Source organism: Camelus ferus, chromosome 22, assembly GCF_009834535.1.
Source record: "Camelus ferus isolate YT-003-E chromosome 22, BCGSAC_Cfer_1.0, whole genome shotgun sequence".
Classification (NCBI taxonomy): domain Eukaryota; kingdom Metazoa; phylum Chordata; class Mammalia; order Artiodactyla; family Camelidae; genus Camelus; species Camelus ferus.
Window position 1 is genome coordinate 26,527,921 of NC_045717.1, and position 16,299 is coordinate 26,544,219.

The following is a 16,299-nucleotide window of genomic DNA, read 5'->3' on the forward strand; positions in this document are numbered from 1 at the left end:
CTGCTGTTCTCATCTCACAGAGCGGAAGTCTGAGGCTGGGGAGGCGTTAGTGTTCTTGCTTGACAGCAGAGAGTGGACTTAACTCCGGGCTGCTCCGGGACTGCTGCATCTGACCCCACACAACCTGGCGGAGTGAGCTAGGCACCCGGACCCTGCCTCCTTCCGGCTCCAGGCCCTGGTCTCTTGCGCTGCAGTCCTTTCTCCACAAAGGCCGCCTTGAGTCCTTCTGGCTCCAGGCCTGACTCTGAGGCCTGGCATTGGACACAGCCCTGTCCCCGGAGACGCCTGCATGTCGGGGCCCATGGGGACATCTCCCAGGAGCCTTCCCCTCTGCCAGGAATGGCCCCCTCCCCTTTGTCCTCCAGCTGAGGTTAGCTGGGCCAGGAAAGTGGGCTGGGGCTCCACAGGGGGCAGGGTGTGGGCGGGGGGCTACTCACTAGGTGGGTGGGTAGGCTCAGTGGTCAGGGCACATGGGGGACATCAGAAAGTAGAGAGGCTGTGGGTGGAACCTTGTGAAAGCAGCCTCTGGTAAGGTTCCCCGCCATCTCACCTTTCCCTGTCCAGTTCCTCCAGCAGCCGGATGGTGGCCCGGCTCAGCTCCCCAAAGCTGTCCTTGGAGGGCCCGGAGCTGTGTACTGGGCTTTCCTCAGGGGTCTGGGCAGCTGGCTCTGGGGCCAGAGCCGGGGGCTGGAACTTGAGGTTGTACAGGCTGGTGATGTCCATCTGCAGGGCTGGATGGGTGCGGAGGGAGAGGCCCAGTGAGCACCCCTCCCCCCTCCCAGTTCCCGCTGGGAGTGGGCCAGGGGCTGCCCCAGTGTGCGGGGGGTGGCCCCCAGGCCAGCCCCTTACCTTTCAGCTGCTCCAGCACCTCAGTCTGCCCCGAGGACACCAGCACTCGGGCCTCCTGCTCCAGCTTGCCCTGTAAGTGCTTCAGGACCTCCTGAAGGTGGAGACAGGAAAGAGGGCGGTCAGCATCTGCACTGTGCCGGGTCCAGTCCCCTGGGAGAGGCCCCCAGTCCTGCCTGCCCATCCCTGGGTCCAGCACCCTGGGGTTTGTCCCTGAGACCCCGGCCCACATCCCCTGCCCTGCCTCCCCTTACCTTCATGCCTGATGTCTCTGTCTCCAGCTTGGACAGGTGGCTTGAGTTATCCCGAAGCTCCTGCCGCAGGTGACTGTTCTCGGCCTTCAAGGCCTCCACCTGCCGCACCAGCTGCTCATAGGGTGCCACGGAGCTCGTCATCTTCAGCTCCTGCAGTGCCTGGAGCCACAGGAGAGAGGAATCATCCAAGGGCCTGGTGAGGGGCTGGCCCCTGACCTAAGCCCAAACCCTACAACCCAAACCTGGGGTGGATCTTGGGCCAGAGTGGCTGGTGTGGCCTGCTGCAGAGAGGACAGTGCTGGCCCAGGGAATCCGAGGGACAGACAACACGGCAGATGGAGTGACAGACATAGGCAGAGACAACGGGAAACAGATGGATACAGCCATCAGACAGGTGTTCAGACAGACAGCCCACTGACCAACAGACAAGACCCAGATAGCCATCGGCCCTCACTGCTGGGCCTGGACATATATGCTGACAACCCCCTAGAAGGACAGACAGCATGATAGTTTAAACCAGCAGGTGGACTGGCCAGCCCACTGCCACCAGGCTCATAGACACATAGCCAGAGAGACAGACAGACAGATGGATGGACAGCCAAGACCCTCTCCTGAATAAAGATAGCTATGCAGAGGCTGGGTAGACAGCCTGGCACCTGGTCCAGTCGCTGGACAAGAATGCCGTGGAGGTTCCAAGAAAGCCATGGTCAGGCTGACAGTGGAGCCCCTGTGGCTGGACAGCAGGACAGACAGACCCCAACCTACCACGGTCACCCTGAGGGTGTGGAACCTGGATGCCCTGCAGCCCCCACACCCCCCCATCAGTGGTTGGACCTGGAGTAGCTACCTGCCTGGCCTGGTGCCCCTCCGGTCAGCCCTCTGCCAGCCCCTGCAGCCCCCGGTGTCCCACGCCCCATCCCCAAGGCTCTGCCACCGCCGCTGGCTTCTTTGTGTGTCTGGCTGTCCTTTCTTGCTCCAGCCCAGCCTCCTCCCTCTGTCCAGCTGGCCAGTGCCTCCTCCCTCTGCTTGGCGCTTGGCCCTCCAGATGAGCCGTCCCAACCCCGGCCCCCCGTCCTCTTTGTTCCCTTCCCATCAGCCCTCACCCCCTCCCTCCGCCTTTGTCTGAGGTACACCAATGGCAGCCCATCCCCTCCGCCACCTCCTCCCTGGGAGCCCCCTCGCCCCGCCTGCCTGAGCCCCCTCCCCAGATCAGTCAGCCCTTGCCTGCCCACAGCAGGGCACCTGATCCCTCCCTCTCCCCCTCAACCTGGCAGCCCTCGGCCCTCATTCATTCAGTGGCTCATTATCCTCCTCTCTCTCCTCCTCCTCCTCCCCTGCTGAGTCCCCCACCAACCCTGGGGTCCCCAAGGGCACAGCTGGACCTGGAGTTGGGGGAAGAACTCAGCCCCAAGTGGGGTCAGTCCATTCTAACCGCTCAGGATCTACTGTGGGCCTGGCCCTGTCATCTGACTCCTTGTCACAATCCTGAGTCTCAGGGACCACCATTAGGCTGTTCAGAGAGAGTAACGGAGGCTAGTGGACACACAAGGCATGACTGGAACCCAGATGCTGCCTTGGAAGTGTCTGGAAGTCCAGGCAGTGCTGGACACACAGAAGCACCTCCCGACCCAAGACCTTGGTTTTCATGTCTGACGAATGGGGAGAACTCGGTTGGCCAGGCCTGTCTTGTGGGCTGATGTGAGTCTAGGTGGGGTGGTGATCATGGAGCAATTTGCAAGTCCCAGGCAGATGGGGAAGTCCCATGAGGACAGTGTGTCAGGTGGGGGAGGCTGGCTACCTGATGACCTCAGCCTTCCCTGCCACGGCTTAGTCAGGGGTCCCAGCTGGGGATCAGAACAGACCAGGGTTGCAGCCAGACCCCTACAGTCCTGATGGAGCCCTGTGTCCTGGCTGAGCCATCACGCCATGCCTGGCCGGGGGGAGCACGCGTCCTGGGCACGTCCTCCCATGCCCCAAACCCAGAGCACCCCACCCGGGCCCTCTCCCAGGCTGTGCTCACAGGGCTTTTCTGGAATGGCCCAGGCCAGGCTTCAGACATCTTTGCTCCCCCCACACCTAGTGGTCACTCCCGAGTTCCCATCAAACTGAACTTGGCAGCAAGGCCGCCCACCAGGCTCCCTCATTATAATCTGGATTCACAAACACCACATTCTCACAAACCCCTCAAGCTCTGCTCAGCTGGACCCTCCCAGGGAAGCCTTGCCAGCCTTTTCCTGGCCTCCCACAGTCCACTTGGCAGGCTCAGCCAGAGGGAACTTCGAAAGTCACAAGGAGAGTTCCATTTCTTCCCTGACCCAGTGTCTCCATGGCTTCCCAGCCCCCTCAGCATAAGATGTGACTCCTCCACACACACCCCACATCACTGCCACCAGCAGCTCTCTTTCCCCTAGGCCTTTGCACATTCAGTTCTCCTACCCCAAACACCTTTCCTGATTCCTGCTATCCCTCACATGCAACTTCCTCCTAGAAGCTCTCCTGCCTACCCCTAGCCCCCAGGCTGCCTCAGGGCCCTGCATCAGAGATCTCCATCACTGACGGGAAAGCACCAAGAGCTGGCGGTTTGTCTGAATGAGCACCGAGGGGCCGCATTTCCTCTAATCTGACTGGCCCCCAGAGAGGTGCAGCACCATCTCCTAAAGCACACAGCAGGCCTGCCGGCAGACTCTGGGAGGTCTGGGTGTTGAAACCTGTGAGTGGGTGTTTGCGCGGGACCAGCTGCTGCGCAGCAGACGCCCACCTCCCTGGGACAGTTTCTCCTCTGGCTCCAAGCTGAAGAAAGAGGCTTCGGAGTGTGTGCTGAGGCAGAGAGAAAGGGATGCAGATCCACGGCAGAAGAGGAGGCCGCACCCCCTGCCCTCCACCCAGGGAAAGCGTTCGCTTACTTTATCTCACTGGGGCTCGGCTGGCCGGGGCGCCGAAAGCCTGGGTCTTCCTCCCTCAGCCCAGCTCCGCGGGCCCCGCCCGAGCTCCCAGTCCTCCAGGGACGGGGCGGCCTCGGGGCGTGGATTCCGGGGCTCCGGGGTTTTGTCGTCGAGGGCGAGGGGCTCTGTGGCGAACAAAGCCCGGTCCAGGGCCTGACCAGGCGGCGCCGCCGCTCTGGGCGCTGGGCGAGACCACAGCGAGCGGGGGAGGATGCAGGATGCGGGATGCAGGCGCGGCGGCCAATGGCGGAGCGGGAAGATGGGCTGGTGCCATGGCAACAGCCAATGGCTGCCCGGGGCGGGGATCAGCGGCTGCCGCCGGGCATCGGACCTCCGCACGGGTTCAAGGGGGTGTGCATGTGTGGGGGTGAACCCCCAAAAGGAAGGGCGCACCCTGAGGACCACGACCTCGTGTCCTCCACCCCATTCTGGGGTGAAATGGCCTCTTGGAAGCGCCCATGGCTGGATCTGCAGAATTTGATAGTAAACCATCCAGTCTTGGATGTTACATCAGAATCTTAAGGTGGAGGGAGGGAAGCTCCAGGGGCAGGACAGAAAGCCCTTCCCTAAAGATCCAGCCTGGTCTTGTTCGGATGGGTCAGAGCAGGCCAGGTTTGGGGTTCCAGCTGGACCCCCACCCCAGGATTCTGGCTGGTGTAGGAGTTGAGCGTGGTGGATGGGCAGGCACGCTGGGAAGCACCTGGGACCCTGCATTTCTCCCCATTTCTCCCTGTCTCCCTGGCAGAGGGTCAGCACCTCTGTGGGCATCTGCTGTGACATCATGTCCCTGCCCACATCCCCCTGCTTTCTTTAAATCTCTGTCTGGGTCTCTGTCTCTGGTCGCACCCATAATTCACCTTCACATAAGGGAAGCCAGAGGAGGGAGGGGTCTGGGGTACCAGGAGTACATGTCCCTAGCTGTCTCAGATCAACCATGGGTCCCCAGAGGCCACTTGAGGGTTTAACATCAAAAGCCCAAATCTGCAGCTGTGGCTCAGGTTGCCCGCTGTCTGAAGGACAAAGGAGGCACCAGGACCAGGAGATGTGGGGGCCTGAATGTTCAGGGCCTCCAGAGCTGGACACAGCTGCCCCCAGCCTGTGGAGCTTGGGAAGGGGGGTGCAGTGGGCAGAAAGGCTCTTTCCAGAGGCTGGGAAGGCTGCACTGAGAAGGGGACACTGGTGCTGGGGCTTTTCAGAATGACTAAGAGTTGGTCATGGGGTCAAGGAGGAGAAAAGCATTCCAGGCCGAGGAAACAGCATGTGCAATGCCCAGAGCCAGGAGAAACCAGAGACCACTCAGGAAAGATGGACTCCTGGGGGGCCACGGAGGACAGAGGGCAGTGGGGCTGGACCAGAGAAGTTATGAAGCATTTAGAGCAGGGGCAGTCCCCCTGGAGGAGTCATGGGGCTGAACTGACTACGGAAAAGCAGGGCAGACTGGGCAAAGCTAGAATGAGGGTGGGGAGAGGACAGAGCCTGGGGCCCTGGCTTCAGCTGCACCTCGATTTCCCTGAATGCCCTTGGGCATGTCTCTCTCTGGCCTCAGCTTCCCCTTTGATCACTGAGAGGTGGGTTGGAGAATCCCTGCCCCCACCCCGACTGGACCTAAGTCTCAGCTCCCCTACCCAGTCTCAGATGTCACTACTCTCTAGGCCCCTCAGCCAGACCCTTAGAGCTGGCAGAGCTTGGGAGGGTCCCATGGCCAGTCTTGTCCTTGTACACATGGGGAAACAGGCTCAGGACAGGGAGCACATTGCTTGAGTTCATGCATGAGCCCCATCAGGCCCTCCCTGGGCACTTATCACTCTGGGTGTGGCTGGGGCCTGGAAGGCTGAGGGCACATGGGAGCTGAGGCTCTAGGGCAAAATGCCCTTGTCTCCAAGCCTCTGGAACATCACGTCCCTGACACCACTCCAAATCCTTGACCCCGTAAATCTTTGAACCACAACCAGACTCAGGATCACTGGACATTCTAGGACCACAAGAGCCTTGGGAAACTCAGGAGCCTCCCAGGACCACAGACCCAATCTCAGGGAGCTGAGACAGCGCAGTCACCAGGCCCAGTGGGGGGCCCTCTCCAGTCTCCCTCCCTGGCATCTTCTGCGCCCCCTACCGCGCAAAGATCACTTCTTCCCATCCCCACCATGAAACACCCCCCCCCCCCAGGACTCAGCCCGGCACACAGCCAGTCACTCACGGAGCAGTCTTTGGGCCTTCTGAGCCTGACCCCGGGCGTCTCTTCCCTCTTGATTCCTCGCCCTTCCCCACTGAGCCTGCGCTGTGTCAGGGGCTAGGGGCGGAACCAGGGTGTCCCTCAACTTGGAGCTGGATGGGGGCGCAGCGGAGCAGGAAGGCACGAGGTGGTCATGAGATCAGAGATGGGTTTGGGCTGGGTGGTTGGGCAAGGGCCCTGACAGTTGAGGGGGCGCCCCTGAAGAGGGGCAGGGGGGGTTGGCCGGACTAGGCTGATTTCCCGATTCCCAACCCGGGATGGGTTGCCTAACCAGGGTTCTGGGCCTCAGTTTCCCGGGAGTGGAGCGTGTGGGCGTGAAGCCCCGTCAGCACCGCGGACAGCTCCCGCAGGCCTCCAGGTGGTGTCCTCTGCTGGCCCCTCCCTTCGGCGCTCAGGCTGCAGCCCTGCCTGCGTCGTGACCTTGGGGTCCCCGCTACACTCCTCCAGCCTCAGTTTCCTCTTAAAGAGGGGATGTTCTAGCCTCAGGATTCAGAAAGATTTCGCGGCCGGGAAAGCGCTCGTGCCGGGTGGGATGGATATTACTATAACCATAAGCGTGGGAGCACATCTAAGTGGACCCTACACTCCGCGTCCAGAAGGGGAAACTGAGGCCTGGAGAGGTGCAGGGCGTGGCACGGTCCCCCCACCGGATTGGGCAGGGCGGAGCCTCGACACAGCAAGTCCCGGCAGCAGCTCCTCTGCCCTAGCCAGTTTCCTCGACTGTGCAGTTGAGGAGGGGTCCAGGGTGCCTCCCTCGGAGGCCGAAAGCTGGACCTGGCAAGGCCGCGCTTGCGCAAACCCCGAGTGAGGGTGTCGCTGCGGTGCGGGGGAGGGGCTCCCAATCCGGCATCCATCTTGAGGCGGTTTCCCTGGCAACAGTCTCCACAGCGACTACTTGAGACCCCAGACCCGTCCAGATTTCGTGCACGTGCCCGTGTGCCTCCTGCTGCCGCGACCACGTTCCCGCGGTCCTCATCCCGTCCCGGGTTGCGGCTCTCTCGCCCTAGCCGTGCTTACAGTCAGGCCCCTCCCCCGGTGGCCGAGACCCCCGCGCCCTACCTGGTCCCCGAAGAAAGCCGAGTGCAGCAGGCTCAGCAGCCCCAGGAGCCCCATGGAGCCGCGGCCGCCTAGACCAGCCCGCGCCCCGCCCCTCTACCGCCGGGGGTGGGGGTGGGGGGGACCGGCCTGGACACCCTGCGCCTGCGCGGAACAAGGGGTGGAGAGGGGTCACACAGCGAGGCCAGGGCGGGGACTCTAACGCGAAGAGGGAGAATGAGGGGGGTGTGGGGTCTCGCACGGGCTAGGGGACGGTGTCTCGAGGGACTAAGGACTTGGGAGGGGCGGCCTGAGGAGATCCCGAGTGAGGGAGGTGGGGGCGGGGACCTGCGCGAACAGAGACAGTGGGGAGGGGCAGGGGTCTGACCAGGTTGGGGAGCCCTAGAGGTGGGGGAGGGTTCTCTGGGGGCGGCGGAAGGGCGGGGAAGGGCTCTCACGGGAGCTGTGGGAGCGGTCTGGTTGGAAAGTGGGCCCGGGGTAGGAAGGGCCCCACTGAGGATGGAGATCTCGGGGGGATGGAGCGGGGCTCCGCCCTTCGGCCACAGTCGCTGCGCGCTTGGACTGTGTTTCTGCAGAGGCCGGGGCTGCGCATTCCGTTCATTAGTCATTCAGCAAACACGGGCTGCGCGCCTGCTGTTTGCTAAGTTCTGAGCTGGGCGCTGGGCACGGAGAGGACTGATGGGGCGATACCACGCATAACCAGTCACTTAACTAACACTTATTAAGCACCTACTGTGTTCTGGGCCCTGCGCAATAAACAGTCAAATCCCCTGCCCACGGGCAACTGACATTGAAGGGAGAGGGACAAACAGTCAATAAGACATGTTCTAGCTGTGGGCGCCGAGGGGAGGCGGGGGTGGGGGGTGGGCGTGAAGGTCTGCTGAGAAGGACACTTGAATAGAGAGAGACCTGAGAAGTAACTCAAGAGAGAACAGCATCCGGCAGAAGAACAGCCAGCACAAAGGGAAGGGACAGGAGGTGACGGCGAGGAGGTGATAGGGCGGGTCAGGCTGTGCAGGGCCCGGGGGTGCGGTGGGCAGAGCAGGGACGCGCCCCATCTGTGCTCACATGCGTTCTCTGGTGGCTAAAGGGAGAACAGGCCGTGGGCAGGGCCGAGAGACCCGGGGCGAGAGGACCGCCGGTCCGGGAAGGGTGGGGTAGGGGAAATGTGGGGGACAGTGGGAGGACAGCAGGAGCGTGGTTGGGAAGGATGGTGGGTAGGGCCGGCGCGGGTCGCGGAGGGGGCGTTATCATAAGCTCTGCCATGTCCAGGGAAGGCAAAGCAGCAGCAAGAGAAAGGGGCACTACTTTGGCGGGGATGGTGAGGGTAGTTAGTCTCCAGGAGGTGGTACCGTGAATCAGCGGGAAGGGCGTCCGGGCAAAGCGCACCACCCGTGGGAAGGCTTGTAGGGGGAACGCCTGGAGAGGCTGAAGAGCAGCGGGGAGGCGGGGCTTCCTGCACCACGGGGGGACCCCGGGCGTTATTGCCGAGCATGGGGAAGACAGTGGGGGAAGAAAGGGGAGGATGACCTGCATTTCCTTTGACATCCAGGTGGGAGGTGGTGGAGGCCTCGCTTGGGTGGTCGTAGTTGGGGCGGTGGGACGAGGTCGAGCCAGGTTCTGAAGATAGCTGACCGACCAGAAGGCCAGGCTGAGCCCCCAGTCCCAGCGATGGAGCTGCCTCTGACTGAGCTGGTGGAGGCGGCCAGCGGCCTTGGGGTAAGTACTCTTGTTCTAGAGCCCAAGGGAGCGGACAGAGGCAGAAATGGGGCGCGAAGGTCTGAAGGCGGAGCCCAGACGAGAGGGACCGGGTGCTGCTGTCCTGGGTTACAAGGACCCCTGCCCCGCCCCCCCGGACCCCCGAAAGTGCTCCTGGATTAGGGTGCCACCTTGCGGTTGCAGCGTGCGCCGCAGTGTGGCTAGGCCGCAAGTCTGACTTATGATACTAATACACGTCTCCTAGTCACCCTTCATTGTCACACAAACTGCAGAAGAAGTGTGATCGCTTTAAAGAATTAAAAATGATCACTGCCGCTTCTGCCCTGAGTGCACTCAAGTGGCCAGTGGTGACCAGGGCGGAAGTTTTGTTCAAAGCTTCAAAAGGTGACACGCAGAAAGGCCATCATTAAAAAGTCCACGAATGGTAAATGCTGGAGGATGTGGAGAAAAGGGACCCCTCCTGCACTGCTGGCGGGGATGCAGCTCGGTGCAGCCACTGTGGAGGACAGTATGGAGGTTCCTTAAAAAACTAAAACTAGACTTACCCTATGACCCAGCAACTCCACTCCTGGGTACACACCCAGAGAAAACTAATTTGGAAAGACACATGCACTCCAATGTTCACAGCAGCACTATTTACAACAGCCAAGGCACTGAAGCAACCTACTTTCCTGATAAAGAAGCTGTACATACACACACATGGAATACCACTCAGCCATAAAAAAAAGAATGAAACAATGCCATTTGCAACAACATGGTTGGACCTGGAGATTGTCATACTAAGTCAGAAAAAAAATCTTATGATGTCACTTATATGTGTAATCTAAAAAAAGGGGACACATAAACCTATTTACAAAACAGTGAGTCACAGAAAAACTCATGGTTACCATGGGGGAAGGGTGGATGGGGAGAGATAAACTGGGAGTTTGGGATTAGCAGAAACACATTACTCTATATAAAATAAACAATGACCTACTGTACAGCAGAGAATTATATTATCTTGTAATAACTTATGATGAAAAAGAATATGAAAAGGTATCTGTGTACAACTGAATCACTATGCTGTGTACCAGGAAATAACACAACATTGTAAACTGACTATACTTCAATAAAGTGACACGGGCTATGGGGGACCAATGTAGGGGGGCACACTGATGCTGCTGTCTCAGGGAGGGTACTGCACGTTTTTATAGAACACAAGAAGCTTCCCACTAAAGGTCCAGTCAATAATTTTGGCTACGCAGGCCAGCCTCTGCCTGTTGTAGCAAGAAAGCACCAGAACCAGTAAGAAACGGTATGGCTGTGTGCCAATAAAACTTTATTTAGAAAAACCCTCCCCCAACCCATCAACAAGCCTTACACTGGCAGACAGGCATCCGTACTTCCACCAGGACCGTCCCATCTTGCCGACCGTCCCATCCTGCAAGATGGAGGGGTTCGATCGCCCCAGGGAACTTGCCTTTTCTCCTGGAGACCTGGCAGCTTGAAAGCTCTGCACACCTGTGTAGCTTTTCATGCTCAGGAACAAAACCCACGTCCCCTTGGAGGGCACATTTGCTCTGGGCACGTCTCTCCCCTCTGCCAATTGCCAAGTGAATAACACGTCATCAGTTTCATTTTTTAAGTTATGGAGATTCCAAAATAGACAACTGAATCTACAATGAAGCTTCACCTGCTCTGTCCTTCTCTTCCTAGCTGCTGGGGTCAGGCAGGCAGTTCAGAGGTGGGAGGTCACACTGAAGTAAATTTGGCCCGTGTGGCCCAGAGACCTTCCAGGTGGCAGCTCTCTACCCATCATCTTTTCCATCACCCACCAGTGCTTTCTGGTGACCCGAGCCCACAGGCTGCCTCCCCATCTTTTCCTCCTGCTAGGTGTAGTCCAGGCTCACCTGTCCCTTCTCAGTCCCACACAGGAACCACCATTCCTGTAGGGCCCTGGTTCTTGGAGAGCTTTAGAAACCGGAGGTCCAGCAGCATTCTGACTGTTCCTCACGTGACCGCCCTCTTTTTCTGGGGGATTTGTTAGAGGGTAGACACTGTAGTACAGTGGCCACAGAGAATCTGGTCTCAACGCTTGGGTCCTTCTGCCAAACTGGACCAACCTAAGCGCTTTATCTTGTCACGCAATCTTTCCTGAAGTCAGCCGTCTTCTCCATTAGATTATAAACACAGTGACCCTTGCTTTCTGTTTAACAACTTCATGATCCCACCCACCAGACACCCCAGGAAAGCTCCTCAGACTCAGCGAGCTGGGCTATCACCGTGTCTACAACAGGAAACCCAGGGTAATGTGCTGTCCAGCACTGGCCCACCTGAGCCTCCACGTTTTATGCGGTCCCGCTCCCTTTTCCTGGGTATTGACACACCGCACACGCTAAGGACCTGCCAGACTTAGGACTAGAGAAGTTGGTGCCTTTATTGACCAGCAGGCTACTTGAGGGGGATGAAGCGGGAGGAGTGGGTGGCCCCGATGCCAGGCCGGCCGTGCTTCACGGGCTTGTAGGTGATTGAGAACTCGCCTAGGTAGTGGCCGATCATCTCGGGCTGTGGAGGGAGGAAACGGGGTGGTCAGGCGGGCGTGGGCGGCCGGGTCCTCCAGACGCCCGGCCCAGCACAGCCCACACGCACCTTGATCTCCACCTGGTTGAAGGTCTTGCCGTTGTACACGCCCACCATGCTGCCCACCATCTCGGGCAAAATAATCATATCGCGCAGGTGCGTCTTCACCACCTCGGGCTTTTCCATGGGCGGCGCCTCCTTCTTGGCCTTGCGCAGGCGCTTCAGCAGCGAGTGCTGCTTCCTCCGCAGGCCCCGATTCAGACGCCGCCGCTGCCGCGCGCTGTACAGCTGCATCAGCTGCTCGCTGGGGGCAGAGCGGCACGGCACGGGTGGCCTGAGCCCGGGCCGAGCCCCACCGTCCACCCACGAACGTTCCCGCTCCCTGTCGTGCCCTCAGAGCAATGCTCATGGTCAGGCTGGGACTCACGGCCCCGTGCCAAATGCTCAGGGGAAGCCCTCCAATTCCAGTATCTCCACTTTTATGTCTACATAGGAGGAAACTGAGGATGGACTACAGGTGGGCGGAGCAGCTGGAACTTCGAGGACAAACTGCTAAGATTCTAAGGCCTCAGGAACCCTGGAGCAGGGCAACCCTGAGAAGCTCCCAGCCAGCGAGGAGCCTGCGTAGTGCTCCCCAGGAAGCCGGCCCCTCCAAGCCTGGATCCACGCACAGCTTCAGGAGAAAGGGCGTCCCTGGCTGTTAGCAAGCCTCCTTCCAAATCTAGGGCCCCGGACCCACTCGGCCCAGAAGCTTCCGCCTCCGGGAAAAATTAGACTGCGGTCGGCAAATCCCAGCCTGCTGATGCCCAATCTTAAAAAGCAGCCGAAGACAGCCTTTGCATTTCCAAGTGAGTGGAAAAACGTCCAAGGGGGACACGCGGAAATCTTATTAAATTCAACCTTCATAGTCTCCAGATAGTTTGAGCGCACGCAGCCCCGCCCGCGTCAGCAGGGCAGGCCGCGGCCCAGGCCCCGGGGCCCCTCCGCCGCCACCCGCCTCTGCCCCGTTGCCACTTACTAGGACATGTCCAGCAGCTGGTCGAGGTCCACGCCGCGGTACGTGAACTTGCGAAAGGTCCGCTTCTTCTTCTGTTCCACTTCCGCCTGCGCGGACCCGGAACCGCGGTGAGCAGGACGCCGAGACCCACCTCCCACCCCTACGGCGGGATTACCAGGCTCGCGTCTCCCGCCGAGACACGAGCGGCGCTCGCGGGTACCGAAGCCCGCGAGGACGCACCACCTCTGGCCCGTCTCAGGGCGGCAAGCGCAGCTCCGCGCTACGGGGGCTCGGCTGGGACATGCCGGCCGACGCAGGCCTTCGCCGCCCGGGGTTGTCTCGACACCCACCAGGCCCACCCCTCGCCCGCATATCTGGCGGCTCTGGAGGCCTGCAGGAGGCTGCCGCGGCCGCGCGCCCTGATCCCAGCCTCCACTGAGTGACCAGAGCTTGGATGGCGCCAGATAGGTCCGGCACCGACGCACCAACCGTGAGCACTCACCATCTTGTCGGCTCTTCAGAAAGGACCGCCCCCTCTGCGCCTGCGCAGTTATCGCGAGGTCGCCCGCGATGCCCCGCCCCCGGCCTGCGCGCCCACGCGCTTCCGCCTTCCCGACGGAGAACGCGCGCCCTCTGTTGTCGGAGGCCAGAGTGCGGGCTGCGAGACGGAAAGGAGCCTCCGCCGCTCTTGGGTGCTCTCCAAGCTGGGGCCGGCCGCTGAGGGTTTGGGACACTTCCTCACCTGGGGGACGTGGGACGCGTCGCGGCCCCTTCCGGAAACTCGTATTCGTGCTGTGTAATCTCCATGACGGCGCCCACACGTGAAGAGTGTTTCTGGAGTGCCTGTTTGCAGTAGGCGCTGTCAGGCAGGGTTTCTGGGCTGGCCCTTCCCCAGGGAGCTCGCGTAACAGTGGGCGAGGCCCAAGCCCAGGAACAAGGGCATACAGATGTCTGAGCCAGGAGGAACGTCGGGAGGGGTGGGACACTGGCTTGGCACAGATGGTCCGAAAAGGCGTCCCTGATAGGGACCAGCCAGCCTTTAACAGACAAAATTATATAAAGTAACAACTGTAGCATTGCAATACTAGGTTTGTAACACACACAGATGTAATATATGTAACAATTTCAGCAAGCTCGGGACAAGGGACTAGGACTATATAGGAGTGTTCTTTCAGTATTCACTGGACCTAAGTTAATGTCCATCCGAGTAATTAAGATGTATGTGGTACCATGTGGCCCAGCAGTTCAACTCCGGGGTCCATATCCCAAAAACTGAAAGCAGGGACTTGAATAGATGTGCACGTCCATGTTCACAGCAGCAGGATTCACAGTAGCCAAGAAGTGGAAACAACCCAAGCGTCCATCAATAGGTGATGGGTAAACACTGTGTTGTCCATCCACACAGTGGAATATTGTTCAGCCTTAAATATGAAGGACATTTTGACACATGCTACAATGTGGATGGACCTTGAGGGCACCACTGAGAGAATCCTGAGACAGAAGGACAAATACTGTATAACCTAACCCTCTCATAAGAGGTCCCTAGAGGAGTCACATCCATAGAGCCAGGAAATAGGATGTTGGGGGCCAGGGGCTGGGGGAGGGGGGTGGGGAGTTAAAGTTTCAGTTTGGGAAGATGAGAAAGTTCTGGAGATGGAGGGGATGGTTACACAACCATGTGAATGTACTTAATGCCACTGATCTGTGCTCCTTAAAATGGTTAAAAATGGTAAATCTTATATTTTGCCACAATAGAAAACAACCAAACAGGCATATATGGTAAACTCTAGAGCAACTTCCAAGAAACTCGGAAATTATAATGAAAAAAATATCATTGAGGGGGAGGGTATAGCTCAAGTGGAAGAGCACAAGCTTAGCATACAGAAGGTACTGGGTTCAATCCCCAGTACCTCCTCTAAAAATAAATAAGTAAATCTAACTACCTCCCACCACCAATAAAAATAAATAAATAAATAAAATATATAAAGAAAATTTTAAAATTAAAAAAAATCATTAGAAGAATTAAAATGCTACACTAGAAAATACTCATTTAATGCAAAAGAAAACATTAACAGAGGCATACAAGAACAAAAACACACGTGGCATATAGACAACAGTGAAATGTTTGGCAGAGGTAAGCCCACGCATGTTCCCGTGCATGTTGGTGACAATGGATTGAGGATGCAACCAGCCCCACTGGAAAGGCATGGTCCTGGAAGAGGGGGCAGACGTGCAAAGGCCCTGGGGTAGGAAAGAGCTGCTAAAACAAGAGAAAAGGCTAATGGTTCTCCCCTCCCTCCACATGACACCACTGTGCTTCAGTGTCCCTGCTGGGTGGGGGCATTGAGCCTCCAGCCCCTCCTGAGCAGGTGCATGGGGCTTGGTTCAGCCAAGTGGCTTTGTGGGGAGGTGGGGCTGGCCTGGAGGAGGTGAGAAGTCTTGAAGGAGTTCTAAGCCTTCCCCAGCCACTTCCACAGTCCCAATGGGAGAGCCAATCAAACTCCAGGCCAACGAGGGGACATCCTTCCCTGTCCGCAGTGGAATACAAGCACCGTGTCTGGGGCTACAAAAAAATGTCCCTCGAGGTGTGACGTGTGTGAAGCAAACTTGGTCCTGGGAGCTCCTGGCTTGCTGGAAGTCCCTTCATGGATTGCTTGGTGCCCTTTGACCAGAGGACCTTAAATTTACAGAGAATTCAGCTCGCTAATGAAAGGCACTTTTAAGGGTGGGATGACACGTGGTGGTGATGGGAGGGCAAGGGCACGAGGTCCCCGCCGCACCTGCTCCTGCTCCTATAAACCAGGAGGGCAGCAGCTCTGGAGAGGACGGGAGGAGAAGGGGTGCATGGGGGGGGTGCCATCTTGGAGGGGCACTTTGGGTATTTGGGTGGAGGTGCCCCTTTTCCTGGCTCTCTGAGCTGAGCCAAACTTCCCTGGCCCCCTTTCCGTATGTGCTGGGCTGGGGGTTGGGTTGAGGCTTTCTGGCTGTTTTGTTCATTACACTATCTAAAGCCAGGCAGGCACACTAGAGGCACCCAGTACATTTTGGAGGAATTGGTTCTATGTTTTGAAATCTTTTTAAAAACTTTTTTTTATTGAGTTACAGTCAGATTACAATGTTGTGTCAATTTCTGGTGTACAGCACCACTTTTCAGTCATACATGAATATACACATGTTCATTTTCATATTTTCACCGTGCACTACAACATCTTGAATGTTTCTCTGTGCTCTACAGTATGAACTTGCTTATCTATCGTCTATATACCTGTCAGTATCTCCAAATCTCCAACTCCGTCTCCCTTCCCACCCTCCTCCCTATGTTCTGAAATCTTGATTGTAGTCTTTACAATGACAGAGTGATCCCCAAAGATGTCCCTGGTCCTGGTCCAGGGACTTGCAGACACGTGACTTCAGAGGCAGAGGGACTCTGCAAGTGGCGTTAAGGCCCTTGGGATGGGTGTGACCCTGGATTCCCAGGGGGACCTGTGTCCTCACAGGGTCCTCATCAGAGGGAGGCAGGAAGGTCAGAGTCAGAGAGAGATGGGAGATGCTGCGCTGCTGGCGGTGAGGATGGAGGGAGGGGCCACGAGCCAGGGATGCGGGCGCCTCTAGAAGCTGGAAGAGGCAGGAGCCACTCCTCCCTGGAGCCTCTGAAGGACCCGCCCTGCCCACACCTGGATTTTAGCCCAGTTG

At 58.4% G+C, this 16,299-nt stretch overlaps 2 protein-coding genes and 1 long non-coding RNA gene across 3 annotated transcripts in view; 1 reads left to right on the forward strand and 2 right to left on the reverse strand.

The window, feature by feature from the left end:
• Positions 1–7,406, reverse strand: part of APC2 (APC regulator of WNT signaling pathway 2) — a 25,882-nt gene extending 18,476 nt beyond the window's left edge. Inside the window, 4 exon segments of the mRNA XM_032466111.1 lie at positions 551–731; positions 850–940; positions 1,101–1,259; positions 7,335–7,406. Coding sequence (XP_032322002.1) covers positions 551–731; positions 850–940; positions 1,101–1,259; positions 7,335–7,388 — 485 coding nt within the window. The 5' untranslated portion in view covers positions 7,389–7,406.
• LOC116659079 overlaps positions 1–14,474 on the forward strand; it is a 20,231-nt gene extending 5,757 nt beyond the window's left edge. The window contains exons 2-3 of the long non-coding RNA XR_004314381.1: positions 9,488–9,490; positions 14,465–14,474. This is a non-coding gene — a long non-coding RNA (uncharacterized LOC116659079). The remainder of the gene's footprint in view (positions 1–9,487; positions 9,491–14,464) is intronic.
• Positions 11,442–13,178, reverse strand: RPS15 (ribosomal protein S15). The gene is made up of 4 exons (XM_032466115.1): positions 13,109–13,178; positions 12,628–12,713; positions 11,679–11,913; positions 11,442–11,594 (listed from the first exon to the last, which is right to left on the reverse strand). The coding sequence occupies exons 1-4, from the start codon at positions 13,109–13,111 to the stop codon at positions 11,481–11,483; spliced, it is 438 nt and encodes a 145-aa protein (XP_032322006.1). The 5' UTR covers positions 13,112–13,178; the 3' UTR covers positions 11,442–11,480.
• Positions 14,475–16,299: the final 1,825 nt, after the last annotated feature.

Coding starts and splice junctions, on each gene's coding strand:
- RPS15 (XM_032466115.1), bottom strand. Junction 11,914..12,627: donor CAGCTGCTGGACATGTCCTA/GTAAGTGGCAAC, acceptor CTCTGCCCCCAG/CGAGCAGCTGATGCAGCTGT. Junction 11,595..11,678: donor TCAACCAGGTGGAGATCAAG/GTGCGTGTGGGC, acceptor CTCCCTCCACAG/CCCGAGATGATCGGCCACTA.